The sequence below is a fragment of the Megalobrama amblycephala genome, linkage group LG23 (genome assembly GCF_018812025.1).
Source record: "Megalobrama amblycephala isolate DHTTF-2021 linkage group LG23, ASM1881202v1, whole genome shotgun sequence".
In the NCBI taxonomy this organism is placed as follows: domain Eukaryota; kingdom Metazoa; phylum Chordata; class Actinopteri; order Cypriniformes; family Xenocyprididae; genus Megalobrama; species Megalobrama amblycephala.
The window spans coordinates 5604260-5623521 of NC_063066.1; the positions used below are offsets into that span (position 1 = coordinate 5604260).

The 19262-nt window shown below is 34.9% G+C and overlaps 1 protein-coding gene across 1 annotated transcript; it reads left to right on the forward strand.

The window, feature by feature from the left end:
• Nucleotides 1-3190: 3190 nt before the first annotated feature.
• ccdc69 (coiled-coil domain containing 69) lies at nucleotides 3191-18554 on the forward strand. The gene is made up of 9 exons (XM_048176838.1): nucleotides 3191-3452; nucleotides 7182-7245; nucleotides 8869-9044; nucleotides 12928-13015; nucleotides 13158-13231; nucleotides 13376-13477; nucleotides 13561-13680; nucleotides 14014-14111; nucleotides 17359-18554. The coding sequence occupies exons 1-9, from the start codon at nucleotides 3405-3407 to the stop codon at nucleotides 17531-17533; spliced, it is 945 nt and encodes a 314-aa protein (XP_048032795.1). The 5' UTR covers nucleotides 3191-3404; the 3' UTR covers nucleotides 17534-18554.
• The last annotated feature ends 708 nt before the right edge of the window (nucleotides 18555-19262 follow it).

Genomic DNA, 19262 nt, shown 5'->3' on the forward strand with positions numbered 1-19262 from the left:
AACACTTTGTTAATGAATGCTACAGCATACTGTAGTATTAACTATAGTGAACTGTAATAAATACTGTAGTAGTAGCAGTAAACTGTAGTGTATAGTAGTATAATATACCCTATAAATGTAGAAAACTTTGGTTATATTACTATAGTTGTTATTTTACCACAACAAATTAATTCAAGTACTTTACTATAATATGGTTCAAAAACACATACTATAAATTACTATAGTATTTTTTCATGACAGACACTTAACTTTACAAATTGTTATAATAACTTTCTGATGCATGGTGTGTTTATAATTTACAAATTTATGTGTCGGCTATTTGTATACTTTTGTATTTAAGTCTAAATGATGGTGCAACACAAGGGCATTTGGATTAACAATATTTAATATTCATAATAAAACTGGTTATTGTCAATTTGTTTTTAATAATCAACATAATTATAAGCAGTGTTGCCAACTGCTTTCAATTGAAAGTAGCTAAAACTGGTAGCTAAATGTCACTAGATGACATCATAATGGCAAATTCATCGATCTATATAAATATAGATCAGTGGGCAAAATAAGAAACTAGATAAGGTTTGTCCAAGAAGTTGCTAGATTTGTCCCTAAACTTTTGAAAAAAGTCTCAAAAGGGGCGGGGAAGTCACTAAATCTAGTGACAAAATAGCTAAATTGGCAACACTGATTCTAAGGCTTAATTGAACTTTATAGGGAATTATTATTGTATTGAACAAAAACAAAACCTTGAAACAGAAGTAGCGATAGTCATTTCTTCCCTATGTAGGCCTACATCAAGGGTTGCGAGGTTTTCACAACAAAACCCACCCAATTGCTACTCAAAATTAGCCCAAAACTAGCCCAATCTTGTTTCAGGGTAAAATCGCATTCCGTGGGGTAAAATCCGCATTTGTGGCGTGGTGCATTTCAGGGGCTAAATATCATGTTACTTGGGGTCGCTTCAACCCACGGACTTGGCAACACTGCCTATATCTGAGTGAAATGGCTTCTTGAACAAAAAAAAAATAGTCTTGTTCGAGATGCATCGGCGCTGCGCAGTATGACATCAAAGTACCGCGAGAGCAATTATGCTTTTGAATCGCTGAACAGTGCGATGCAATATCTTCAATTGTTGCGTATACCGAGATGCAGCGGTAACCAGCGCAGGACAATTTTCTGGACTCTCTAGATCAAGAATTATCAAAAAAAACTTGAACTTTACCCTTTGGGTCGCTATAACAGGGTCATTTAGAAAATGGGTGTGGCTAAATATACCCAAAAGCCTATAAATCCTAAAAGAAAACTTCTCGGAATTTAGGAAGCACATGCAGCATATGACTCTAAATAAGCATGCCAACTTTTATGGAGATCGGACCATTGGTGGCGTTATAATTGTTAAAAAGCTTTTAAAAATGTATGTTTTTAATGGTTTTGGCTGAAAAAATATATATCTCTGGGTGTGGTTGACTTTTTTTCAAGGGAGTTAGACTCCTGAAACCTTGCCGAGTCCATCGATACCAGACTTGCCAGGTTTTGGCTTATGATTTGTGCAATGTTGTGATTTAGCGCTTTAAAAACTTTTGCGAAAATCTTCGAAACCGTTAGTCCGATCGAGACGAAACCACCGTAGGAAACATGAAACCTAAGTTGGTTTAGAAAATGTAAATGCCCAAAGGTCAAAATTTTGCTAGGAAGTGGCAAAAAAATCCAATCAAAGTCTCTCGTAGGTAATTTTTTATGCTCTCATTCTCATATATATAAATGTCTATAACTTCAAAACAAAATGAGATATTTTCACCAAAATTAACACGCATATGTATGGACACCAAAAAAAACCTTGGTGGAGATCGGGCAATAGTTGGCGCTCTAACTGTCAAAAAACCCTTAAAAACCAAGTTTTTCCTTACTAAATTGCCTGTATTAGCTTTAAATGGTATTTCTATCTATGTGCTTACATACTATAATACAAAATATAATACCTTTTTACGCATGTGCTTAAAGGCCTTAAAGGATTAGTCCACTTTTAAATAAAATTTTCCTGATAATTAACTCACCCCCATGTCATCCAAGATGTTCATGTCTTTCTTTCTTCAGTCGAAAAGAAATGAAGGTTTTTGAGGAAAACATTCCAGGATTTTTCTCCTTATAGTGGACTTCAATGCCGTCCAAACAGTTGAAGGTCAAAATTAGTTTCATTGCAGCTTCAAAGGGCTTTAAATGATCCCAGACGAGAAACAAGGGTCTTATCTAGAGAAACCATCACTCATTTTCTAAAAAATTTAAATTTTATACATTTTAACCATAAATGCTCATCTTGAACTAGCTTTCTTCTTCTCTATTTGAATTCCAGCAGTGTAGACACTGCTAAGTGTATTACTGCCCTCCTCAGGTCAAAGTTTGAACTAAATTGTCATATACAATATGCTAGTGCAAGTATATAACAATTAGTCAAACTTTGACCTGTGGAGGGCAGTAATACACTTAGCAGTGTCTACACTGCTGGAATTCAAATAGAGAAGAAGAAGAGAGCTAGTTCAAGATGAGCATTTATGGTTAAAACGTATAATACTTTTTAATTTTTTTTTAGAAAATGAGTGATGGTTTCACTAGATAAGACCCTTATTTCTCGTGTAGAATGCTTTGAAGCTGCACTGAAACTGTAATTTTGACCTTCAACCATTTGGTGTCCATTGAAGTCCACTATAAGGAGAATAATCCTGGAATGTTTTCATCAAAAACTTTCATTTCTTTTCGACTGAAGAAAGAAGGACATGAACATCTTGGATGACATGGGGGTGAGTAAATTATCAGGAAAATTTTATGTAAAATTTAACTTATCCTTTAAAGAGCTTGGACCCCGATGATTGCTGCTTGCCTTGCAGCTATATATATATATATATATATATATATATATATACATATATATATATGTGTGTGTGTGTGATTTATCAGTGTACATTTAAAAAAAAAAAATTATATATATATATATATATATATATATATATTTTTTTTTTTTTTTTTTTTGTACACTGATAAATCATTAATAATAAATACTACAATATTCTATTTTTTTAAAAGGTAGTCAATTTTGATTTCATAGTGACTTTAAGATATTTTTTTCTAAGCCATTTGCACTTTTGCACTAGATTCGAGGAAGCTGCGGTGTAGCCTACATCACTTTACGCAGCAGTGCACGGATTCACCAATTTCCCGCTTGTCTCGGTGCAAATTGTTCATGTAAATGCAGCCTGCGTTTCTGGAACGCAGCCCTGACCCTCCAGTCCCCGCCCCTCTGCCCCAGTCTCAGTCAGCCTATTCGAGCGGATCAATGAGAGCTCATATTTGAACTGCTGCACACAGTCACAAAGCTACTGTCGAAGATAGAGTGGAAAATACAGCAGAGGAGTATGGGTTGTCACAACAGCAAAATTTGTGGCCAGGTCCCCCGAAAAAAGGTAGGTGGTTTTAAAACTTTTTTAGTATGTTCATAAATAATGCAATGAGACCCGCAGCAACGTTAGAGATGTTGCAAATACAGCACGTGTAAATGTATCTGTATTATGGGAGCCTGTCTTGTTTTGTTCTCTCAAATCACTTGTTACTTCCTCCCTAATGCGTTAGTCGATGCGAAAGCTCCCATGTTAGTTTGTCGACTTGTGAAAGTTTTAATTAGAAACAGATGACGGATTCAGCACATGAGATCTACTGTTGTTTAAAATGTGCTGCTGACATCCGTTATGACTAATTTAAGGTGTGTTATCCTGTATTTTAAATGTGATAACTTTGCTCCGTTTTAAATTGTTCCGCATTTCGATCAATGACAAATCAGGATGTAAGAGGTGATTAAAAAAGTGACATCTTTGAAACATTTATTTGCCAAGTTTTTAGGCATGAACTGTTAGTTTCATATATTGTTTTGAAAACCTTTTTATCATTATAATGATTAATGTTTTTAATGAATATACTTGGGTACGCAGCTTAGTCACTATTTCTTAAACAGTTTTTATGTTTTAATGTTTTAAAATATTACTTTTTTATTCCAAACTATAATTTTCTAGAATTTCAGCATTTTAAAATGCATTTAAGAAAATGCATATACAGCAGGTTATTTGAATGAATGTTTTTGCATGCATTAAAACAAATAAAGTTCCTTTTCATTGGCCCATTTATAATAGAAGTACCTCATTTACTCTTTAAAATTGACGTTTGCAAATGCAAATGCCTGGGGCCTTGAAACATACAAGGGAAATCTGGCTTTGATAGCGACAGGGTCAAGCTTTCATTAGCCCAGATTGCTGAAGGATTTAGATTCACTGGGCTCGGATGTGACATACACCGGGTCCCAAATTTCTCACTGCAAGTTTTAATGTGACCTATAAACAGACCGAGTTTTTTGGTCCTGTTAATCACATAGCCATGTGTCAGTATACTTGACATGGACAACTGGAGAAGTGTGAAAAGTCTCTGAAGACTAAACAGAGAAAGCCTTACACTCGCTATTACAGCCTCTATTGGAGTTGCATCAAAAGCACATAACCACATGACTGTGAAGTGCAATAAAGCCGAGGGTTCATTAAAGTTCCAGAACATTTGGTTCCCTGCCACAGAGAGCCAGCAAATGCATAATAGTGTTGTTGTGGATTAAACTGAATTATGAGATTGCTTTTTCATTTAAACAGTCTCACATGGCAGTGAGAATCTCACTTGTTATTAACCAGGATGATTTGACTCTTATTTTTCTTGATTGAGAGTGTCGGCTTCCAGCTGACGAATAGCTAGTATTATTTTATCATATGGAGCACAAGTTTAGCAGAATGTTGATGCTGCTTTTTCAATACATTAAAAGAGAAAGTTCAAGCCCCCAAAAATGAAAAGCAACAAGATTATAAATATTGGTTCAAAGTCATACTGAAGTTATGTGACTTGCTTTGTATGAGTTAAAAGTGAAATTTTAAGTTACAGCTCTCAGATCTTATTTGTGTTTATAAAAATTGTTTTGTGTGAAACGCTCCAGAAACAGTGTTGAGAAACACTTCTCTAACCTGAAGTAAACTGGGGATTTTGCTCTCAGCGGAGAGACATTTTGCACTTTTGAGGCTGCGTATGCAGGCTATATCTCAGCAGACATTTGACATGTAAGCTTCAAAACGTTAAATCACCTGTGAACAGTGCCGGCTTTGAGCGCCATCTTCAAACATTCACACTGGAATGTAGAGCTGCACAATTCTGAATAGACATCTGAACAAAATAACATGTCATTTACTAGAGGTTCTGACAAAATGTTCATTATTGTAGTCTTTTTTTTTTTTTTTTTTTTAAATGTAATTATTTAAAAAAAAATGAATGAATGATTCAATGACTCCCTCATAAAGACTTCATGGCTGTGTCTGAAATCGCCCCTATACCCTCATTCACTGTTCCCTACATTAGTCCACTAATATAGTTGACTCAAAGGAGTGAATGGAAACGAGTGATTTGGACACTGAGTGTGCCGGAAGGGCTGTCGCTTTTGCATAGTTTGTGCTTTCAGTTTAATTTGAGTCTTCGCAAACTGGCAGCTCCAGTAGTAAGATGAAAAGGTTTATGTTGAACTCTGTCATGGAAATTATGTATAAACCCTAATTAAACAATTCAATTAAAAAGCAATTTATACCTGTATGATATTACACTATAGCCACATTGGACCAGCTGCGGGCGCCATTTTATGTTCAGACGCGGGAATTCTTTCGGTGTGCAACTCTTACAGTGAATTAATTATTCTCTAGCCGTTGAGCATACATCGGTACACTAGTTATTGGGGTGCATTTTTTTTCAATGTCCACTATGGTGGTGGACACCACTACAAATGGCTGTCCCCTAAAAATAACCCCTATTTAATTGTAAAGGGGGCGATTTTGGACACAGCCGTTATGACTGTTCAAAAACACTGATTCGTACAGTCTCTTGAATGAATGATTCAATGACAAATGCATGAAGTCACTTGTCGCCACCTACCTGCGTAACAATGTAATTGATGCATTCTTTTTTTTAAGTTTTAAGTTTCTTTCAAAAGCTTATTTACTCTATCTCTGCCTTAGACATCAGTGTTTATATCTGAACTATAAGCTTTTATCCCAATACTTCTGTGATAATTTTAATTTTTTTAATTGGTATATCTTTTAACGATTAATTGTGCAGCTCTATTAGAATGGCACGTTCTTTACTCCCTGATAGTGTACATATGAAAGTGTTCTTCTTCAGTGCTTTTTAAATGTGTAGAGCCTAAGGGCATGCTAATAAACCAAACAATAAGCGTGTTAATGTTTTCATCAAAAATAGAGCCATCCATTTGAGAAGTTACTTTGTGTTGTCTTGTGCTTTAGCTTAGTATTCATTTTGGATGTACACTACCATTACACTACTACTGAATGTTTACTACCATTCAAAAGTTTTGGTTCAATAAGAGATATATGAAATAAATTATTATTCAGCAAGGATGCATGCATTAATGATTAAGTTGATCAAAAGTGACTGTAAAGACATTTATAATGTTAAAGTTTTCCATTTCGAATAGCAGCACAACCATTTTCAACATGGATAATAATTTCTTGAGCATCAAATCAGCATATTAGAATGATTTCTGAAGGGTCATGTGACACTGAAGACTGGAGTAATGATGCTGAAAATTCAGGAATAAATTATATTTTTAAAATATATTCAAATAAAACACTTTTTTTTTTTTTTTAATTGTAATAATATTTCACAATGTTACTATTTTTACTGTATTTTTGAACAGTAGTGAATGTGTAGTATTTGAATAGACCATCATATTTTTTCATCTGTCATGGTTCTTATTAATATGAACAGTGTAGAATAAGCAGTGGCTTCATATAAATTTGTAAAATTGTTTATTGCTTAGCAAAAAGTAAATGAGAGATCACTTGTCCTACTTATTGAGAAAGTGTACTGAACTACTGCAAGTGATTTGTCGATGATGTCATGGTTGTGCAATCTCGAGTGCATATCTCGCCCGTAATGTAAGACTTCTTTGGAATGCAACATAGCAATTCATAAGACACTTGTGAAATGTTAAAGAATTGCACATGTTGATCCAACTTGTCAGCTAGTTTTTGAATGATTAATCCTGTGTTTGCTGCGTTTAGCTTCAATGCAATAAATAAAACTTTTTTTTTATCTTCATTCAGAAAAAAAATAAAGCACAAGAAGGTGAGAAGCATATAAAGGACATCAAACTTCAAGATGCAAGTGGTAAGTGCTTTCTCCCAATAATGTCATGTGAACATGTGCATGATGGATGTGCCACGGTTATTATCTATTGATGTGTGCTTTTCATGCGTATGATTGAGTGCCTTTTGAATGTCCCATGATCCCATTGTGAAGTGTGTTGTTCTTGGCAGAGCACAGGCTTTGGTCGTGCTGATGTTAGGTTGCAGGGACCTGTTAATATTATTGTGTTGCTGGCCGTAGGCAATCCTGGCTTGCGCTCATGGAGATATTGTTTCAGATGTACCATTGAGTAGGGCTGCTCGATTATGGCAAAAATCATGATTATTTTGGTCAATATTGAGATCATGATTATTGGGTGATATGATCAGAATCTTATTTCATGATGCATGTCATTTTGAAATTTCACAATTATGGATACTTCAGCAGAAACGAATTCTAGCTTAACTAATGTAAGTTAAGGTCCTCAAAACAGTCACAGAAGACAAGTAAACAGTCAGCAATACAATAAGAACAAAGAAACAAATTACAAACAAAACAGTGCTTTAGGTTTTTCAGGAAGATGCACTAACAGTGGTATTCAGATAGCCAACAAAAGAAACTGAATTAAGTAATCAAATGTAAAATAACACTGCTGTACAAGGTTCATTGAAAAATAAGGTTTATAAAAGTGTAAAAAAAACATAATGGAGAAGTTTTATTAAGTGTTAACAATGGGATTATGTGGTTTTTATAATCAATTAACGCTGCTTTTGTCTTTTTTTTTTTTTTTTTTTTTTTTTTTTTTTTACAAGATGGACAAAATTTGTCACCAAAAAAAGTAATTCGGTTTAACCAAATGGCACTTTTGGTTATACTGATTGATATTTTCAAACAATGTTAGCTAGCTACTTAGCTTGTTAGCTAGCTAGCTAACAAAAGGACAATCAAACATTTTATATTTAGTACAAGTTTTTAAAATATTACAACATTTTCCAGGTTTTATAGCGGTTGTACCTAATGACCGGATGTTTCGGGACATGCGTATGAGCAAGTGAAAACATGAATTTTTCAGAGAGAGTTAGTTGCTTTGCTTCACGACCATGTGGTCCTTTGCAGGTGTCTGAATGATGTCACATCCTGTCACATGATATTGACCACATGACTTAATCCAAAATGGTTACTCCAAATGACATCAATGAAATTCATTTTTCCGGACATTCTTTCTCATAACAAAGCAACGACTTCTATACATAATTTTAATACCATTTTGCACTATGTTGATATATGATGTTATAAAATCATGCCAGAATAAAAAAATATATACATTTATTACATTTTTAAGATATTTTAATCACAAATGAAATGACTGTATTGGCCTTTGGACGGTTAAACTGTCTTTTGTCTTTTGATTGACATTAATGACTACAGCAGATTTATTAGGCTGCTGTCACTTTAAGAGCTGCACGGATCCAATATACTGTTACACATGCGTTTTCTTTCTCAACTGTTTACATTCACTTAAGACATAACCGACTGTGTTTATGAGGATACTCTGCAAAATGCATTTTGGGATTTTTGTGAGAGATGAACGAGGAATTATCTTGTTTTCATTATCTCTGGAAGCCGAAATCGAAAAGTCAATTACTATTAATTGTTCTTCCCTAGGTATAAACTCTTCTGAGGAGCAACGCTTTGGTTTGGAGAATCAGTTGGAGACTTACGAGTGGCAGCTAAAGATACTAAATGCAGTTTTGACAGCTTCAGGAGACCAGGAGAGAGAGCAGCTCCTCAAGGACCATCCTGGAGACATCTGCACTTTAGTCCACAGCATTACAGAGAAGGTATGATGCAAAAGCTCTTCATATTAAAAAGCCTTTTCTTTTTGTCTTGTGAATAGAACTCTTAACAAGTACATGTAGCTTCATGTAGCCATTCAAGAAAGGCTAGTATTCTGATCCCAGATTATGTCAGCAGCTTATACATTATGGAGCTGTCAGCAGCAATAAACAAGACATGCTTTTCCATTACAGCATAATTGAGAGCATGGCTGTTTCTGTGCACTGTTGTTCTGATTGTCTGTACAGGGTTTGGGAATGTGTGCTGTGGTACATCTGTCCTTGAGCTAACCTCTGACCAACAAAGCTAAACCTGTTTGCAGGGAGGGATGTTATTCATTGGCCTATAAAGAGACTGGCTTGTGTGTTTAAATGCCATAGAACGCTGCTTGCTTTAACAAGAGAGAACAAAAGATGGCATGTTTTTTTTACCTTTTACCAAGAGTTTATTTGTAGTCTAAAACTTTGGAGACTTATTTATTATATAAAAATATATATCACTGTTAAAGGTGCCCTAGAATCAAAAATTGGCATAGTTGAATAACAAGAGTTCAGTACATGGAAAAGACAAACATTGAGTTTCAAACTCCATTGTTTCCTCCTCCTTATGTAAATCTCATTTGTTTAAAAGACCTCCGAAGAACAGGCGAATCTCAAGCTCCCTGCCCCCAAGCTCTCGACTATAATACGGTGCATAAACAAAGTTCACACAGCTAATATAACCCTCAAATGGATCTTTACAAAATGTTCGTCATGCATGCTGCATGCATGCGTCAGATCATGTGAGTATAGTATTTATTTGGATGTTTACATTTGATTCTGAATGAGTTTGATAGTGCTCCGTGGCTAAAGCTAACATTACACACTGTTGGAGAGATTTATAAAGAATGAAGTTGTTTATGAATTATAGAGACTGCAAGTGTTTAAAAATGAAAATAGTGACGGCTCTTGTCTCCGTGAATACAGTAATAAACGATGGTAACTTTAACCACATTTAACAGTACATTTAGCAACATGCTAATGAAACATTTAGAAAGACAGTTTACAAATATCACTAAAAATATCATGATATCATGGATCATGTCAGTTATTATCGCTCCATCTGCCATTTTTCGCTATTGTTCTTGCTTGCTTACCTAGTCTGATGATTCAGCTGTGCACATCCAGACGTTCTGCCCTTGTCTAATGCCTTGAACATGAGCTGGCATATGCAAATATTGGGGACGTACATATTAATGATCCCGACTGTTACGTAACAGTAGGTGTTATGTTGAGATTCGCCTGTTCGTCGAAGGTCTTTTAAACAAATGAGATTTATAGGAAGGAGGAAACAATGGTGTTTGAGACTCACTGTATGTCATTTCCATGTACTGAACTCTTGTTATTCAACTATGCCAAGGTAAATTCAATTTTTGATTCTATGGCACCTTTAATGTGATTGTTGTGTATAGGATAGACGGGTCCCTTCACTATCCATTCTAGCTCAATTTAGTTTTGTAAATACATTTTTACTGGGGCATTTTTAATAATCAATTTTTTTTTTTTTTTTTTTTTTTTTTATTCAAGGTAATACGGTTTTCATAAGAAATCAGTCAGGTTTCTTTGACTGGTAGTGTGTGTGTGATATATTTAGATTTTGGTCAATTTATTTATTTTTATTTGCCTCTTTTGTAAAGGTAATTAATAGGGGTGTGACGAGACGGGTATCTCACGAGACGAGACAAAACTCGAGTTTGAGTTCACGAGACGAGACAAGATTTTTACACACTATTTTTAAGAAATCCTCAATGGCAAAATACATGGCTAGAAAAAATATTCTGCAGGTGTATTTGAAATGTTTTAACTAATCATCTTGTGAATGTCATTTCAGTTCTACTTTCTGAGTATGAATTATCATATGCAGTAAAAGACAACAATAGTCAAGCACTGTAAAAGGTTTTGCCACTAACTCAACTGACTGACTTCTCTTCTGTATGATTTCAATCTCTTCAGACATTACTGTACATGATTTATGAGCTTCTACAACTTTTGACCTCCTAACTGAACTCCTTTCCACAAACTGATCATAAAAACAGTATAAATAAAAATGGTAACACTTTACAATGTCTCATTTATTAACATTAATTAACCAACATCAACTAACAATGAGCAATATATGTGCTACAGTATTTATTCATCTTTATGTTAGTTAATAAAAATAGTCATTCATTGTTAGTTCATGATAGTTCACAGTGCATTAACTAATGTTAACAAATGAAACCTTATTGTTTGTGCTTAATAAGATTAAGAGAAAACTGTTATTCATTTTTATGGTAACACTTTACAATAAGTGCAACCATAATCGCACTCTCTCAATATTCAAAGTGCAAATAAGACCACATTTTTCTTTGATACAGAGCTAAGAGATGGTTAAAACTACACTGCCCAGCCTAAAATAGCTTTTATATTGAGAGATATTTGCATGCATCAGGGAGCCGCTTTCAAAATGCGGGGTATAGACCACTTTGGAGCAGACGTCACAATGATGTCACTTGCAGCTGCGCGCGCATAGTGGTTGCAGAAAAATAGCAGTAGCAATTGGAGGAAAATGTGCAAAATCCACAGAATAAGAGAAAAATGTTTTGTTGTGCCTCTGGATGTTGGAATCAGAATACAAAAAAAATTTAGTCTTCATTTTTAAAGAAAACCATCGTTGAAAACGTCCTTTGAAGCTAAACGGAGACGTTTCACAGACTGGACTGATGACACCTGCAAGGATTAGTCTACTATTAAAGCAGGAATTTGATGTAAACAGTAAGTCTACATAATATTCACATATGCAGTTCAGAGGACATACATACATAGCAGTTACAGCAGGAAATAATATTTAAACCTATAACATTTTACATAGATAACTTTTAAACAGTCTATCAAATTTTTATTTCACAATTCTGACGTTTTTCCTGCATTTGTGTGTTTATTACTGCCAGTTCGGACTTTACAACTCGCAATTGTGAGTTTATTTCACAATTCTGAGGGGAAAAAAGTGAGAATTGCGGGATAAATTGCAATTCAGAAAAGACAGAATAACGAGTATATCTCACAATTCTGTTTTTCTTTGTAAGAAATGTGAGATATAAACTCAGATTTATGAGAAATAAAAGTCAGAATTGTGAGATATAAACTCGAAATTAACTTTTTTTATTCTTTTATTTCGTGGCTTCCATAGACTGCCACTGCTCAACTGTCACTTTCTGCAACCAGGTAGGCTCCGCCCATAAGAAAACGTCATCGCTGTTTGCAAACACCAAATTGGTCTATTGAAATCGCGTTTGAATGCGCGCTCGCGTTTACTTTCACTTTTAAACGGTCGCGCGTACTCTGTAAATACGGAGCGGCGGCGACCGTTATCCAACTGAATTAAATGTTTTTTTTTATTTAAATACAAAGCAAAACGACAGTGGATGCGTAATGTAAACGTAGCATATTCTTTCCTAATCATCCTAATGCTCTGTCATGGCAATATCACGAGACTACTTTTCGCCTCGACGAGAAATCTCGTCACATTTTAGTCTCGCGAGATCTCGTGACACGAGATCTCGTCACACCCCTAGTAATTAATAACTATTATTACATTTTTAATTAGATGGAGATGTTTGTATCATGTCTTGAATGGTTTTATTCAAAAATTTTATTAATGAACAAATTTTAAAAGACTTCTGGGTAAATTTAAAATTGTAAAGTTTCTATCAAATGCCCAAATTAAACAGCTTGCTATTCTTTTTATACTGTTGTAAGAAAGTATTTTTATTGTATATAATTCTTTTATTGTATATAACTCTTTTAATTTATGCTACACTGAGTTTGCTATGAATATAGCCATTGCTGCTTACATGTCTTTTGTTAACAGGTAAAGACTGAGATAACCACAGATCTAAATGATCTCCATGAAAAACAGATGAGGAGCACCTTAGAACGACATCAGAGCGCAACAGAAGGTCAGAGCACAGCAGCTCTATTAAACTAACAACTGCCATGTACTGACGCAAATGCATAAATGTGACGTACCGAGTCACACATCTACCAAGAGCGTAAATATAAACCTATTTAAATACTAATATTCAATAATTTACCTTTCAGAGCTACAGCGATTACACAATGAAGAGAAGAACGTTTTAAATGAGTCTCATGCAGCAGCTGAGAACGCTTTGAAGGTAAAGCATGTCTATTAGTAACATCACTTCTCTGATTTGACTTGATTCATTTGATTGAGAACTGATCTAATATAGTTCCCACGTCAATCCATTCATGCCAGACTTGACTTTGAAGTGATTGGTCTGAACTTTCTATGAACTCAGGATCAGATTGAAGGGCTGACGTCAGAGCTGAAGCTGTTCAACGAGCTAAAGCGCAGAGCGGAGGAGTCCACGCTCAAGAGAGACCTTCAGAGAAATATTGAGGTTTGTTAGGAGAATGGAGATGTATTGTCAAAGCATGCTTCAGATAGCTGTAGTGTTCAGCTTCGTCTGTATTTTCGTCCCAGACTCATGGCAGCCCTGGTGAATTCTGGGAGCAGGAGCAGGAGAGCCTGTTATTTGTCATTGAAATGAAGCATGAGCGTTTACAGGACCAGGGGAGCAAGCTGCTGCAGATGGAAACACTGGTAACTTTTTATTGATATCTCTAATTTGACCAGATTAGTGCTCGATTAATATGCATTTTTCAATAGCAGATTCTTACATTTTCACATTTGGTCCACTATCTAAAAAAAAAAAAATGTTTAGGTTTACCTTATTAAACATGCCATCTGCTGTATTCTCTCTCTTTCTCTCTGAGAGAGAAAAGCAGGTGCACATTATTTGTGTATTCATGTTGTTTATTTAAATGTGGCAAATTGACCTATTTGCAAAAAGAGATGCACAGGCTACCAACTCATGCAGAAAAAAGTGCATCAAGATTTACACTGTTTTGCTGCTTGTTTCATACTGATTGTCAGGTGGAGAAGAATCTGTCATTAGAGGATCAGCTCCTGCATGCTCTCCAGCAGAGTGAGGACTACAGGGTCCGGATAGACAACTACCAGAGCCTCATACAGTACGTGTTTGCTTCTCTTTGCAAACTGTTATTATTTAAAGTGCCCCTATTATGCTTTTTCGGATATTACCTTTCATGTAGTGTGTAATATAATTGTTTGTGAATCAAACAATCAAAGTGCAGATAAATGAAAGAACCGATTTTGAACTACCTGAAATGAGTCGTCAGTAATTCCAGTCTCGCTTACATAACACATCTACGTAGGTTTGTAACAAAATTGCATAATGCCAGCCTATGGTCTTCATTGGCTGCCTGTGAACAACATCTACTTTGACCCGCCCTCAAACACTGTATTTGTAGCTGTGACTGGAAGGGTTTGGTTTCCTCTTTCTTATTTGTGCATCCACGCTTCCTTTTCTCACTTCCGTTCCTTTTGTCTTAGCTCCACCCCCTTAGGATGTGAGAGAAAAACTCCTCAGGAAGCTTCCTCGTTCCTCGCCTCCTATTAGAGAATCGAGATGTCCTTCAAGATGGTGGATTATGATCTGTTTCCGGGTCATGGGCTGAAGGAGCGAGGAAATGAGGAAGCATCAGTTTGAGTATTCAGAAGAGCCCGCTGCACTGCTAAAAAACTCCACTTTGTATGCACTTGAAGTGATAAATTGGTAAAACCGACGCGTATCTGCGTTTCAAGTGCTGAGGAAGCTAAAATTCAGATGGCCGTTTGGTTTCTGAGATGCATTGTAAGCGGTAGACCAATCACAACAAACTGGGCCATCTGACCAATCAGAGCAGAGTAGGCTCTTGGAAAGGAGGAGTTTAGAGAGACTCAATCCTTCATTGAACCGTTTCAGACACTGTGAGAAAAGAGGAGATGCTGCAATGATATTATGAGAAAAATAGTGGGGGTTTTTTACCTTGGATGCGTGTACCTATTTTAGGAGACCTCTAAAACAAAATTAGCAACTTTTAAAATGCCACAATAGGGGCACTTTAAAATATCGAAACAAAGTTTGCTTTTCTTTGCAGGGAGAAAAGGTTTGACTGGAGAAAAGAAACATTATCTAGATTTACTGTAAATATATCATGTGTTTTAAGTTGATCCCTCTCTTAAAAACACTGTTGTCCAGCCCAAACATATTTGGGGCGGGACTATTTGTCCAGACAATGACATGAAATTTAGCAGTTTTGTTTGCTAATATAAGTACCACAAAGACTGAATGCATTATCTCAGCAAGTTTAAAAGGACTTTATGAAGACTCCAAATAGACTGAATGGATGTTTGTGTGTGTGTGTGTAGTTTTAACTTTCTCCAAATATAATAAATTGCGTTAATTCTGAGCTTTCCTGGGATAATTTTGTTCTTGCACTGGATTGAACGTTGTTTTAGCTCAAATCTTTGTATGTAGCACCACCTGGCGTTTTAGATGCTTTTATTGACATTTCCCTTGCTATTTACATGATAGGCTAATTATGAGTTTCAAATTTAATTTTTAATAAGTGTGAGTGGTTCAGGTATATTGAACGTTATTGGGGCAAAATGGCAATATGCGAAATCCTTGTCCTCGTGGGGTCATATTTTGCTTATAAATCATACTAAATTATGTTTTTTGAAAATTTAAAAATGCAGACAGTTGTCTGATTGTCAGGTTTAGGGGTATTGGATATAATATATAATTTGTACTGTATAAAAATCATATATATATATATATATATATACACACACACTACCGTTCAAAAGTTTGGGGTCAGTAAGAATTTTAATGTTTTAAAAGAAGCATCTTCTGCTCACCAAGCCTGCATTTATTTGATTAAAAATACAAACACAGTAATATTGTGAAATATTATTCCAATTTAAAACAGCCATTTTCTATGTCTGTATACAGTAAAATGTAATTTATTCCTGTGATCAAAGCTGAATTTTCAGCATCGTTACTCCAGTCTTCAGTGTCACATGATCCTTCAGAAATCATTCTAATATGATGATTTGCTGCTCAAGAAACATTTCTTCTTCTTCTTATTATTATTATTATTATTATTATTATTATTATTATTATCAATGTTGAAAACAGTTGTGTACAAATTTTTTTCAAAATTCTTCGATTAGTAGAAAATTCAAAAGAAGCATTTATTTAAAATAGAATATTTTCTAGCATTATAATAGTCTTTACTGTAACTTTTGATCAGTTTAACTCATCCTTGATGGATAAAAGTATTGATTAATTTTATTTCTATCCCCCAAAAATAAAATTTAATTTTTTTACTGACCCCAAACTTTTGAACGGTAGTGTTTAATGTTACAAAAGATTTAGATTTCAGACAAATGCTGTTCTTTTGAACTTTCTATTCATCATAGCATCATGAAATAAAAATGTAAATAACTGTTTTCAACATTGATAATAACCATAAATGTTTCTTGAGCATCAAATCATCATATTAGATTGATTTCTGAAGGATCATGTGACACTGAAGACTGGAGTAATGATGCTGAAAATTCAGCTTTGATCACAGGAATAAATTACACTTTACTGTATATTGACATAGAAAACAGCTGTTTTAAATTGGAATAATATTTCACAATATTACTGTTTTTGTTTGTATTTTTAATCAAATAAATGCAGGCTTGGTGAGCAGAAGATGCTTCTTTTAAAACATTAAAAAATCTTACTGACCCCAAACTTTTGAACAGTAGTGTGTATAATATATATATATATACATATGTATGTATGTATGTATGTGTGTGTGTGTGTGTGTGTGTGTGTGTGTGTGTGTGTGTGTGTGTGTGTGGAATGTCCCCAAAAAACATGAAAACGCAGCAATGTGTGTTTTTATATTTGTGACCCAAAACCAGTCATAAGGGTCAATTTTTTTTAAATTAAGATTTATACATCATCTGAAAACTGAAATAAATAAATAAGCTTTCCATTGATGTATGATGCATGATTTGTTAATATTATGGCCAAGATCCAACTATTTGAAAATCTGGAATCTGAGAAAATTTAGATAATCGCCTTTAAAGTTGTCCAAATGAAGTCCTTAGCAATGTATTATACTTAGAAAAATATTTTTTTATATATATTTACAGTAGGAAATTTACAAAATATTATCATGGAACATGATCTTTACTTAATATCCTAATGTTTTTGTCATAAAAGAAAAATCAATAATTTTGACCCATACAATGTATTGTTGGCTATTGCTACAAATATACCCGTGTGACTTATGACTGGTTTTGTGGTCCAGGGTCGTATGTATGCATGCATGTATGTGTGTGTAGATTCCATAAACCTTTGTGTTCCTCTTTCAGACAACTGTCCAAGGAGCAGAATGAGCTGCAGGAGGCGCTAGAGAAACAGTCTCTTCAGAACCAGAAGCTTAGTCAGGAGAAGGAAGAGCTGCTCTTTAAACTCATACACCGCAGAGACTCGTGCTCCTCCTTCCACCTTCCTTCAGTCATACCCACAGAGGTGCTGCCCAGCTGACTGCAACATTAACCCTCGTCAGTGTATCCTCATCCTGCCTGGCCTCGGTGCCTTAGCAGCGTTTTTCTTTTTTTTCTTTTTTTTTTAAATGCCAGTTTATTATGGAGTGCTGTGAACATGCAGTGCTGACATGGACTTACTCACTGCATTGATCATTTTAACTGGCAAAACAAATGTTTTTGTACATTTTTACATTTCTTTTGATCAGGATTTTTTTTGGTTGCATTTATTATTTAAAATGGCTGCATTAGTTATTCAAGTTTAAAGTCTGTTATTGTACACAGTCAGTGTAGTAGTTTTTGCCAATTTTTTCATATCATTTTTATTATTATTTGTATTTCTTTTCAGGAAACGGTAGTCAAGCAGGTATTGTTAGCAAAAAAACTGTAATTTTCTTGCCTTAAGACCTTATTAGAGCCAAAGCACTTGTACATGTAGCATGAATATTCGGGATTTTTTCAGATGCACTTGCACTTTTATATCAGTGTTTTTATTCATTAGAGAGATAATAATGGGCTTTTGGTGTTTACCCATATGCTTTTTCCTATATTTTGCACATCTTGCCACAGTATTTCTGTTTTAAATCCTTCTGCTTTTCAGTAGTAGGTAAAGTACTGGTGTCGTATTGGATAAAATCCAGTCGTTTTAGCTCAGGCAAACAATGTTGGCCAGTACACATGTATTTCAAGAAGATAATAGCCGTTTTCTGTTCTGTTACTTTGGCAGACCCAACTTTTAAAATCTGAAACATTCTGAACTCTGAGCTTCTTGAAATTATTTCATTTCTTATTTTTCATTTTACACTACGTCTGATGGCCTTCAAGTTGCAGTGATTTGATTTGCCATTTTAAAAGCATAAGTGGTAAAAAGATTGACTTTTGTGCCCATTTTTTTTTTTTTTTTTTTGTGAATTATTCTGAATGTTCTGTCATACAGTATATATATGTTTACTTCCAAATTAGTGCCTTTGGTGTAAGATGTTTCCTGGAAAAATCAAGCAATAAAAGCTGCATCAGAGGTATTGTTTTGAAGTTCTGCATAGCTATTACAGAACAGAATATTTAAACCACACAAATTATGATAAAAATGAGAACATAATGGGGAATTTTGATTAGAAAAGTGGTTTCGGGAAAAGGCATGTTTGTACATTTTATGATTCTGTTTTTCCAGAATGAATCTCAGATTTGGTCACATTATGTTTCAGAATAATAAAATTCAAACATCCCGACTGCATATCAAGGGCTTAGATGTTAATACACAGACTTTATCCCTAGGGGGCGCAATGACTCAAGATAAAAACAGGCGTGAGTGTTTTGTGTTGTTCAGACAAGTTTTGAAGTTGTTTGGGTGTTTCACCTCGGCCTGTCGATATATTTTGGCAGGAGAGTTAAATGTTGGTACATGCATGTCATTCTTCAATCAGCAATTCTCTGAAATTACTAGATTGCTGTTACGTCATATGCCTCATTCACACATTATGATATATTAGAAAAGCCTGGAAGATGTAAAGACAAGCCTTTTTTTAACCCAAATAGCTGAAAAATAATGCATTAAATCTTTCTAGGCCGCAACTGACTTTTCCCCTCATGTATAAGGTCACTCACCTCACAACTTTCACTGTTGCATGTAATGAGACACTGATTGGTGGGTGTTTCTCGTGACAAATAAGAGCATAAAGCCAGGCTGATTGACAGATTGAGACGTTGCCCCGTGGTGGCCCCCTATTAGA

Excerpts from the sequence above, each read along its gene's own strand:
- ccdc69 (XM_048176838.1), top strand. The coding sequence starts at position 3,405 with ATGGGTTGTCACAACAGCAAAATTTGTGGCCAGGTCCCCCGAAAAAAG. Across the intron at positions 3,453-7,181 it reads GCCAGGTCCCCCGAAAAAAG|AAAAAAAATAAAGCACAAGA; the intron begins GTAGGTGGTTTT and ends ATCTTCATTCAG. Across the intron at positions 13,016-13,157 it reads ACATCAGAGCGCAACAGAAG|AGCTACAGCGATTACACAAT; the intron begins GTCAGAGCACAG and ends TTTACCTTTCAG.